The sequence below is a fragment of the Mchenga conophoros genome, linkage group LG11, assembly GCF_057382185.1.
Source record: "Mchenga conophoros isolate Kocher_MC1m ecotype Shallow Benthic linkage group LG11, M_conophoros_male_GT1.1, whole genome shotgun sequence".
In the NCBI taxonomy this organism is placed as follows: domain Eukaryota; kingdom Metazoa; phylum Chordata; class Actinopteri; order Cichliformes; family Cichlidae; genus Mchenga; species Mchenga conophoros.
In genome coordinates this window covers 3,237,676-3,249,245 of record NC_140536.1, presented here as the reverse complement: position 1 = coordinate 3,249,245, position 11,570 = coordinate 3,237,676, and the positions used below count along the sequence as shown (strand labels likewise).

The window sequence follows — 11,570 nt, the reverse complement described above, 5'->3', positions numbered from 1 at the left end:
GATGCGTCTGTGGGTCACATATCATTTGTTCTTACGTTCACACAGAAAAGTTGACACGTGGTGTCTCTGCATACTTAAACTAGTGCCGTGTCTCTTTAGAGTCTTTTGACCTTTTGGCCACACAGAAAAGTGACACTGATCAACCAATCAGTCAGTCACTTAGGCTAACATTATAATGTCCCAGAAATACTGAAGAACCAGCAGCAAAGCAGATATAAAGTTCACATCAAGTTCAACGAAGCAACAAAGTCTGCAAAGCATTTAGAGAGATAAAAACAAGAACTTCCTTGTGACTAGGAAAAGTTGGTGGTTGTCCAGTAGCTGGACTGAAGGTTTTTTTTGCTAGTTGCTTCGACCAACCTGTCCCCCAGAGGTCTGGTATGCAACCAGCCAATGGGCAACCATTTTCAGTCACAAAGCAACTGCACAGGTTAGAATCTAGGATCTATCTATGCCCCTCCCCAGCCTGGTGCTGTCGGAGGTTTCTTCCTGTTAAAAGGGAGTTTTTCCTTCCCACTGTCGCCAAAGTGCTGCTCATAGAGGGTCATATGATTGTTGGGTTTTTCTCTGTATGTATTATTGTAGGGTCTACCTTACAGTATAAAGCGCCTTGAGGTGACTGTTGTTGTGATTTGGTGCTGTATGAATAAAATAAAATGGAATTGAATAGATAAAAATCTGATTACTCAACATTACCTTCCTAAAACAGTACGTGTCTTATTCCATATATGTAGTTAATAACCAAAATTCTGAATTTTGATTTTCAAAGGAGGAACAGAGGACCGTGTGTGTTCCTCTTCTGATTACACCCAGTACTGTAAAGTATATGCTGTACAGAGAGAGAAAATAAAGCAGTCGCCTGTGCATGCACAATTATTAGAGTATATTTAATGACCTTTTTTTAGCTGCTCTCAGCAAACACCATTTCCCACAAACCCTAAGCATTTGCAGGTCAACGCTGCAGAATTACTGTAATGACCAGTTTCTATCTTGAAAACAGTGTGTGTAATATCATCTGATTCATAATTACAACTGGGAATCTGGGACTTAATAGCACAGCTGGATTTGTAGTTATGAGCGTAGTTACAAATGTCACTGGGATTTTGAATGAGGTTTGAACAGAACCCAGAAGATCGTATTCCACTTTGGCTCTGTGCACGAGTGCAGTGCTAGAGCACTACTCTAACTTAAGATACAAAGCTAATTACATTGCAATGGTGGCTGCTTTAGTTAAAGTTAAATAAATGAATCCCCCAGGATAGATTTCATTTCATTGCAGATTTCCATGTAATAGCAACTGCCTGTGTCTCTCTAGTCTACAGCACATACAGTATAAAAACATATTAATATTGACATATTACTTCTCTAGACTTTCTACATCATCACTGGATAGTTTTCAACATTTCTGATATAGACTTTAGTGATACTGCTACAGATAGAGCTTTAAAATAAAAGACAAGCAGAACATCTGGTGACACAAGTCTGCGTGAAGCTCTCATCGCACTCTCAGTGCAGCCCAAGCAAGAAAATCTAGCATTCCTATGTCAGTGTGCATTTTACAGTGCTCGCTCCTCTCCTCCTGCTAACAGCCTGCAGTGCCAGATGGGAAACCTTTCTCTCATTTTGTCTGCGTTAAGGATCGTATGTATTTTTCCACCTTTAGCTAATTCCTCCCTCTTGTTCAGTAATAATCAAAGTCTTTGAGTAAATGCTGAGTATAAGAAGTTATGTCTGTGACTACAAACTGTCTGCATGTGGAACAACAATGCTGCACGCTCGATTTCAGGGCAGAAGAGTCCAACTTATTCCATTAACCCTACAGAAAAAGGAAGTGTTTTAGTTTTACAGGAGCAAATACAACATATTTATATACGTGTAATACATGAGGTGCATCAGGGAAAACAGTAGAGTAGAAAAATGAATGCATGAATTAATGCTTTTCATATTAGAGGGCAGTACAGACAAGCTGAAAACCCAATATGGACATGGAAGAAAATATACTTTCTTCTTCTTCTTCTCTGTTTTAATCCAGTAGTTCTTAAACAACATCAGCAATCAAGCTCACTCTGAGGTTCAGCTGCCCTGAGGAATCAAAGTCCAGCACTCAGTCTCTAGTTTTACTCTTTTTTTGGGCTCCTGAGGTAAACATCTGTATTAGATGTCTTTGCAAGAATTATAGACCCATTTCCCTCCTAAATAACGACTATAAATTGTACGCTTCGATCATTAGCAAAAGACTCCAAAAATTTGTACCAGATCTGATAGAAGTGGATCAAACTGGATTCATCAAGGGACGTCAGGCACAGGACAATATAAGGAGAGTCCTTCACATTATTGACAATGCAGAAAAAACGAATATCAGTACTGTGTTAATTAGCTTAGATCAAGAAAAGGCATTTGATAGCGTAAGCTGGCTCTTCCTATTTGGAGTATTGGAAAAATTCGGGTTTAAGGACAGCTCAATACAATGTATAAGGACAATCTATAATCAACCTACAGCTAGAATCAAGGTGAATGGCAGTCTGACAGATAGAATTCGGCTATATAGAGGTACAAAACAGGGCTGTGTCTTGTCACCAATTCTTTTTGCTTTATATGTTGAGCCACTAGCACAAGCAGTGCGACAACATTCAAAGTTGGAGGGGGTATCCCTTGCTGGACAAAAACACCTTATTGGATTGTTTGCTGATGACGTTATTATTTTTCTACGAAACCCTGACAAGTGCTTCCCAATTTTGATGCAACTATTCCATACCTTTGAATACTTATCAGGCTATAAAATTAATGTATCCAAAACACAAATTCTATCATTCAATTATATACCCTCCCAAAAGATCAGAGACGAATACAAATTAAATTGGCACTCGAACAACATGAAATATTTGGGCGTAACCTTGACAAAATCATTATCAGATATGGCGGACATAAACTATAATCAGGTGGAGGGCAACATTAGAAAAGATCTAGAACGGTGGTCGGCAACACCTACAAACTTCTACTCAAGAATCCAAATAATAAAGATGAATGTTCTCCCAAGACTGTTATACATGTTTCAGTCACTCCCACTTCCTATATCTCAAAAAAAATTCAAAATATGGGACAAGATGATATCAAGGTTTATTTGGGGTGGGAAGAAGCCCAGAATAAGACTAACAACACTGCAACTCCCGAAGCGCAAGGGAGGGATGGCCTTGCCGAACCTAAGGGAATACTTCTATGCAGCCCAACTCAGACCACTTGCTGGTTGGTGTAGACCAGAATATGAGGCAAGATGGAAGGAAATTGAGAAAGAAATCGAGGGAAACAACATTCAGATTTTTATCTCTGACAAACATTTAATGACAAAGAATAAAAGTGGAATGAATCAAATTGTGAAATTTACATTAGACATATGGCACACAGTAATAGAAAAATGTCAGTTAAAAGAACAATTATTTATACTCAGATGGTTTAGACATGATAAAAATTTCAAGGCAGGACAATTGGACCAAACATTCAAACAGTGGGAACTAAAAGGGATTACAGCAGTTTGTACCCTTATGAAAAACGGAGGACTAATGAGTTTCCAACAACTAAAAAACAAATACAAATTGGAAAATAGAGATTTCTTTAGATATTTGCAAGTTAGGGACTACTACGCAAAACAAATAAAATCTGACTGGCTTGGGAAACCACTGGGGGTTGTCGGAAAAGTAAAAGATTGCTATGAACATAAACAATTTAAAACTATTTCCACCTTCTATAGGTCATTAGAAGAAAATAGACAAGATTCAACACTCTATATTAAAAAGAAATGGGAAGTTGAACTGACCATAAAAATAACAGAGAAAGAATGGCTCAATATGTGTGAATTGCAACACAGTACAACTAATTCGCCGTTGTGGAGGGAATTTTGTTGGAAAAATTTGACACGTTTTTTCATTACACCCAAAATAAAAAGCAAACTGACCTCAAGTTTACAAAATTGTTGGAGATTGTGTGGAGAAATGGAAGCGGATCATTCTCATGTATTCTGGAAATGCATTAAAATTAAAAAGTATTGGGAAGACTTAAAAATGAATATGGATAATATTTTGAGTTATACATTCCCAAATACTTGCCAAGTGATGTATCTAGGAAACATAAAAGAATACATACAAAAAGAGGACGTGTATTTAGTCAAAATAATTCTGGCCGCAACAAAAAACAGCAATTACAAAGAAGTGGTTACATCCAGATCCTCCCACCCAGCGGGATTGGATCAGTATTGTAGAGGATATCTCAGAGATGGAAAAAATAACACTCAACATTAGACTGATGGGAGGTAAATACGACAGACTATGGAGGAAGTGGAAAACATTCAGAAGTGACACAAATGAAATAACATAATAGGTTTTCTTTTTTTTTCTGCAATGTGATAAATGGAGAAAGATATGTAAACTCCAGACTCTATGTTTGTTTATATGTATGTCTGTTTGTTATTTTCTTTACTGTATGTCCACAATGATAAAATAACCTAATAAAAATCAAAGTAAAAAAAAAAAAAAAAGATGTCTTTGTCAGCTGTTTGTTCAAGGTTCAAGGCTCTTTATTATTTGTCACATGCATAGTTATACAAGTATAACACACAGTGAAATGTAGTCTGACACGCTCCTCGACATGTGCAAAAATTGGGGGGGGGGGGGGGGGGGGTGTAGAGGAAGAACATTTTATATATATATATACATATATATATATATATATATGTATATATATATATATATATATATATATATATATATATATATATATATATATATATATATACATATATATATATATATATATATATATACACATATAGTATATACACTGGGTGAATGTGCAGTAGTAGCAGCAAGCAGGTGAATTCTGTACATTAATATGAATAGACATCTGACTATTTTACAGGATAGACAATATAATGTAATGGCAAACAAACAAAAAACACTACAATTTGTTGTGACCTATACCACCACTGATACAGAGGAAGAGACAGGCTTGATCAGGTTAAGAGCCCCTATGAGCAAGTGCTTTGCAAGACATTGACCACAAACTGCTAAGGCATGTAAAGAGAGACTACAAGCAAACAAAGTAAAGAGGAAGGGAGCCAACACTCAGAAGGACACTTGATTCGGTCTTTTAATGTGTGCAGCGCTGTTCCAAAACGAACCCCTGCAATTTATGCAAACATGAGGAAAAATGCAGACCCTCCCTAACCTCCATCTCTTAGATCCTACAGAGAGAGAGAGAGAGAGGGAGAGAGAGAGGTATTAAGCTATTGAAGGTGACACGGATGTAGATAGGAAGTGCGTCAGTACAAAAGTATGTGTGCCAAAGTAGAAACCAGAGTTCAGCTACGTCTTTTTTTTTTGCATCTATTAAAATATAAAGTACTTTAACCTCTATGTGTATTATATTCCTTTTATTTGGTACTTTTACTGTGCGTTTAATCTGCTCTCTAAATTATCATAACTTAACCATTTCATTTTGAATGACTTTCTAGAGAAGGCAGCATATTCAAAAAAATGATAAAATGTAATAAATACAAAATCAGAACCAAAGGGGGATAAAGTCAAGATAATGAAATTTTTCCCATCCAGATTAAAATAGTCTGCGTATTAGTTTTTAAGCTCACAAAGCTGCTCAAGCTACAGTTGTATTAAAGGCTTTTATTGTGAAAGTTTATCGCGGAAGTAATAATGACTGGCGGTTAGCTTGGCTGCAGTGGCATTAGAGTGAGGGATCGCAGAACAGGTTTGAACGGCAGACTGACGCTGTGTCGGGCACGCTGCAGAGCGGAGCTGTCCTTGTCCTGGAGGATTAGAGTTCGGGCTTGGTTTTGGACTGGATTTCACCCGAGGAGGTCCGAGTTTGCGATTCACGAGTGTGGATGTTCTAACGCACTGCGCTGCTACCTCGGCGCGGCGACGAGAGGGAGGACGGACAGCCAGAATCCCGCGGCGAGAAGCGGCGCTTACCTCTGCGAGAAACGCCAACAAAGAGCGTTCAGGGAAGTAGCCTGCTGCCTGCTGAGGTAACGCAAGTTAGTTAAGCAACACGCAGAAAGTACGGCAGCGTCTGCATTCCTCAACATGGCTTACAACAGACTTCTCCGCTCGGCTTTGCTTTTTCTGTTTTTTATCCTGTTCCTGAACCTGGGGATTTTTCGAGTCAACGGCCAATACGGCGGCAGTGACCGAGGATTGTCTATACCGGAGCACGGATTCTGTCAGCCCATTTCCATCCCCCTGTGCACGGACATCGCCTACAATGAGACTATCATGCCGAACCTGCTGGGCCACACCAACCAGGAGGACGCGGGGCTGGAGGTCCACCAGTTCTACCCGTTGGTGAAAGTGCAGTGCTCCCCGGATTTAAAGTTCTTCCTGTGCTCCATGTATGCCCCCGTGTGCACGGTGCTGGAGAAGGCGCTGCCCCCGTGCCGCTCTCTGTGTGAGCGCGCGCGGCAGGGCTGCGAGGCGCTCATGAACAAGTTCGGCTTCCAGTGGCCCGACAGCCTCGCGTGCGATAGCTTTCCGGTCCACGGCGCGGGGGAGCTGTGCGTCGGCCAGAACATGTCGGACCACACGGAGCCCCAGCCCGGGCCCTACTCCACCGAGCGGCCACCTACTGACCCGGGGAACGGCCAGTTCAGATGCCCGGCCTCGCTCAGGGTGCCTCCCTACCTGAACTACCGCTTCCTCGGGCAGGAGAACTGCGCCGCGCCGTGCGAGCCGAAGAGATCCCACGGGATGATGTACTTCAGCGAGGAGGAGCTCAAATTCGCCCGCATATGGATCGGCATATGGTCAGTGCTGTGTTGTGCTTCCACTTTATTCACGGTGCTCACCTACCTGGTGGACATGAAGCGCTTCAGCTACCCAGAGAGACCCATCGTCTTCCTTTCTGGCTGCTACACCATGGTTTCCATCGCCTACATTGCTGGATTTTTACTGGAGGACAAGGTGGTTTGCAATGACAAGTTTGACAACGACATAAAGACTGTGGTGCAGGGCACCAAAAAGGAGGGCTGCACCATCCTCTTCATGATGCTGTACTTCTTCAGCATGGCCAGCTCGATCTGGTGGGTCATCCTGGCTCTCACCTGGTTCCTGGCAGCAGGAATGAAGTGGGGCCACGAAGCCATCGAGGCCAACTCTCAGTATTTCCACCTGGCGGCCTGGGCCGTTCCTGCCATCAAAACCATCACCATCCTGGCAGTAGGTCAGGTGGATGGAGACGTGCTGAGTGGGGTTTGCTTTGTGGGCATCAACAGCGTGGACGCCCTGCGCGGCTTTGTTCTGGCGCCCCTCTTCGTATACCTGTTTATCGGCACCTCCTTCCTTTTGGCCGGATTCGTGTCCCTGTTTCGAATCCGAACCATCATGAAGCACGACGGCACCAAGACGGAGAAGCTGGAGAAACTGATGGTGCGGATAGGCATCTTCAGCGTGCTCTACACCGTGCCGGCCACCATCGTCATCGCCTGCTACTTTTACGAGCAGGCCTTCAGAGAGCAGTGGGAGAGGACGTGGATCAGCCAGACGTGCAAGACGTACGCCGTGCCGTGTCCGGCCCACAGCCACCCCAACATGAGCCCGGACTTCACCGTCTTCATGATCAAGTATCTCATGACGCTCATTGTTGGCATCACTTCTGGCTTCTGGATCTGGTCCGGAAAGACCCTTAACTCCTGGAGGAGGTTTTACACGAGACTGGCCAACAGTAAACAGGGCGAGACCACAGTGTAGTCGAACCTCACACAGACTGCTTTGTGACAAACTGAATGATAATCCTTCTTTTTATTCATTTTCTTGGACTCACAGGAGACACTCGCTCTGTTTTTTTAATGTACATATGCATTTGTGAGATTTTTGTAAGTATATATTTGTATTTAAAGATTTAAAAAAAGATTTTTTTGAAACACCTTTTTTCATACGTTGGACTTGATGGAATTTTACTTAATCATCACAAAGAGCCAGCCGATCATCAACAGTCCTGAGGTCTCATGACTTGTCTTACTGCAGACACCTTCTAGGAGTACTTTGTGTGTGTGTGTGTGTGTGTGTGTGTGTGTGTGTGTGTGATCGGTGAACTGCCTGTGAGCCCCAGGTCTATTCTAAGCAGAGTCTCGTGAAACCCAAGTGCTTCCTCGTGGCTCCCTCTCCCCCCGATTAACCAGCTGTAGTTTGTGTCTGTTGTACAGTGGAGCGAGCGGTGGCCCGGCTCTGGAGGGACGTGTCAGCATCCTGGGAACAAGAAGTGGTGTGCAAGGTTGTGAATGTGAGTCACTGTGGCAGATGGTTGTGGCCTGTAGCTCAGGCCCTTACATTCCTTTTCTAAATAAAGCGCAGGTAGTCATGCAAATGTAAAGGAACACACAAGTGGTTTTGCATGTATGTTACAATGCTGTCAGGCAAAACGCGAGATGAATTTCTCTCACGTTTTCCTGAAAACATGTTTCTTTTTAATGATCTGCCGTGATCACGATCTGCTTTTGTAATTCTGAACACTCTGACCTTCAGATTCCTGTTTGGTATTTTTGCGTGTAGTGCTGGGCGGCGCGACAGTGAGATTCAGTTTCAGGGTCGTCTCGGCGGGTCTTCATGTAGGGCTACAGCAGCTCGCTCTTCTGTCAGGAGTGTAAAACCCTAAACACACACACAAAACAGTCTATGTTGTCCTGTCGGTCCTTAAAGCAGAACAGCAAGTTTTACGTGAGATGTGTTTCCACTTTTTTATTTTTTCGTCCCTGTTTGTAACAAAATCAACATGTTGTGGGTCGTGAGCTTTAAGAAAGTCTGTTTGGACTTATTCTCCGAACTTTGTGGGGGAAATGATTCAGCCATCAGGAAAAACGCACTTACCTCAAGTCGCACATTATCCATGTCACTGTGTGTGGAGCAGCCCTGCCCACAGAGAAGAGACCAGGAAACACAGCAGATCCTCTCGTGGTCATCTTTGCTGTTTTTTGTTCTTTTCTTCATCCTCGCCCCGCCTCAGCTGCTCCTGACCGTACAGGCTGCACACAGCACCTCCACGCTGTTATGCTAACCTGCTAGCGTATCCCAGCATGCTGTTTGTCTGCGTGAAATTCTGAATTACAAATTAGTAACAAATTTGTTCAGTTGACCAGACTTTTCTCAATGAAAAAATCTGTCATGCATGACATTATGAACAGTGTAGCGCCCAGCACTATGTTCTGTTTTTCTGGCATGGTTGCTATGACGCAGACTGGCCCTTGTAATTTGATGCAACAGCAACACAACTTTGACCAAAGTGAACACAGACTCGGCCCTCACGCTGCACGAGCGCTGAAAGAAGCACAGTAACAATCTAACAACAGTTCTATGTAGATCTACAACATGCAGAAATGCTGGTGTGTTCCTTCACTGCACACGTTCAAAGCAGCAGTAATGTCTGTTTAATAAAGATCTATTTTGAGAAATGCAGTTTTTAAAGAGAAAATGAAATACTGCTGCAGAGCTCTGTGTGTGTGTGTGTGTGTGTGTGTGTGTGTGTGTGTGTGTGTGTGTGTGTGTGTGTGTGTGTGTTGAAGCACATTTTTAACTTTGACTATTTTCTGACATTTAGTATTGTGTCTAATCTTTGGACGCCTTTGAGCCTTTATAGTTTGTTACACAACACGTCGAAAATGATTCCTGTTTGTTTGGTTTTGCATCAAAAATGTGTGATTGTGCTGGAATTTGTTATCAGGCAAGAACAACAGATTCAAGTCAAAATTGAAAATTCCATTTTGAGAATTTGGAGATGAGATCCTTTAACTTTATGCAGTTAAAGGTATGAATTAGTGTTTCAAAGAGAATCTGCAGGTTAACAGAAATGAAAGTGATGACATAATTAAAAATAAGACGTTTAGATCTTTTAGGTCATAAGTAGCTTTTGAAACTGTTCAAGCTTGAATACTCGTCAGTAGTACGAGATCATTTTTAGTGGACGGTATAAAGTGAAACATGGGTTCAGTGTCGTGTTTCACAATAAAATAATAATAATTCTCCCCTTTATCAAAGTGTCTAAATGAGGAAACAAAATGAGTCTCCAGTACTACAAAGTACATTTAGATTTGAATCTACTTCTGTTTGCAAAATTCCTCGTGGCAGTTCTGATTTACATACAGATTTTAACATTTTTATTATATTTGACAAAGTAAAGAACCGACAGATTGTTTGTCCAGAAGGTTAAAGGTGTCCAGACTCAATCGCGGTGCTGTAAATGTCTGCAGTCAGCGATGAGAGCGGCTGTTTGCAATGCACATATCATACATTTTTGGAAGAGTTTTTTCACGTTCTGTACCTGGGGCTTGAACATGTCAGAAACTGTTGAAAGGGGGCTCGGGTTCATCTGCAGAGTAACCTGATCCCCGTGAACATAGCTGCACTGTGGGACTGAAGAGCAGCCAGCAGCTTGCATGTCTTCCACCGCAGGAGAAAGGAAGCCTTGTGCTGAAATGCAGAGCGGCTGCTGTCGGTGCAGCTCGGCTCTCTCACACACACACACACACACACACACACACACACACACACACACACACACACACACACACACATTTCACGACTGTGTGTTCTTGTCAAACGCTCTTCCACACAGTGCTTCCGATTCATAATAATCCTTTTATTGTGTTGACGGCTCTACAATAGTCACTGCTTTGAAGTAATTTCCTTTGCATTTGCTATGAAGAGAACCTTTATATTTATAGAAAAAAATCATATATACGCTACGTTGATTGCTTTATGAGAATAAAAACAATGTCATCATTTCAACTGTCAAGCGTTTGTAAAATGTCTTTTTTTTTGAATTGGTAAAGAAACTACAGAATATTCATGTGCTGTATTTGCTTTGAGAGAGTAACGGCTTTAAAGTCTTTCTCTCTGCTTTAGAACAATATCTTCTGGGTATGATCTAGTTCGTATGCTAGGATGATCATTTGTTCTTACAAGGATAAGAAGTTCGTCTCATAGTCCTTATTCGTCCAGCTCTTGTTCCAACATCCACAGAAAATGTATAAAAAGTCAAAAATGGCACGTTTTACATGCATTAGCAGCTACGGTGGGAAACTGAGATGTTCTGCTACATTATTGAAGCACGACAGCATTTTCTTTCTATATTTTAATCAATTTAAAGAAACATCAAATGAAAATAGCTACCTCAGTTTCACCATGTTATAGTGCCAAAGGCTGATGTAGTTTTAGTAATCACTAGCTAGGGTTAGAAATAATCTGAGCTAGCGCCTATTAGCAAGCTTTCCACAATCCATACGATATAAGTAATGTATGTTGCTTTCATTTTTCATGCAAGTACCAAATACACAAAGTTATTTTCTACCAGTGGACCACAGTTTGTCTTCATACTGAAGCTAACGGTACAGATGTTTTGCAAGTCGTATGAGTACATAAGACAGAAATGCTCAGTCCTGTTAGGTAGACTGGTGACCTGTTCAGGGTCTACCCCACCGCTCGCCCTGTGACAGCTGGGATAGACATCAGCCCTCCCACACGCCTGGATTAGAAAAGCAGTTAAGAAGTTGGAGTATCAAAATATGTATACCTGTG

General features: G+C 41.8%; 1 protein-coding gene across 1 annotated transcript; it reads left to right on the top strand.

The window, feature by feature from the left end:
• Positions 1-5,726: 5,726 nt before the first annotated feature.
• Positions 5,727-10,788, top strand: fzd1 (frizzled class receptor 1). The gene has a single exon (XM_085290546.1). The coding sequence runs from the start codon at positions 6,093-6,095 to the stop codon at positions 7,749-7,751; it is 1,659 nt and encodes a 552-aa protein (XP_085146672.1). The 5' UTR covers positions 5,727-6,092; the 3' UTR covers positions 7,752-10,788.
• Positions 10,789-11,570: the final 782 nt, after the last annotated feature.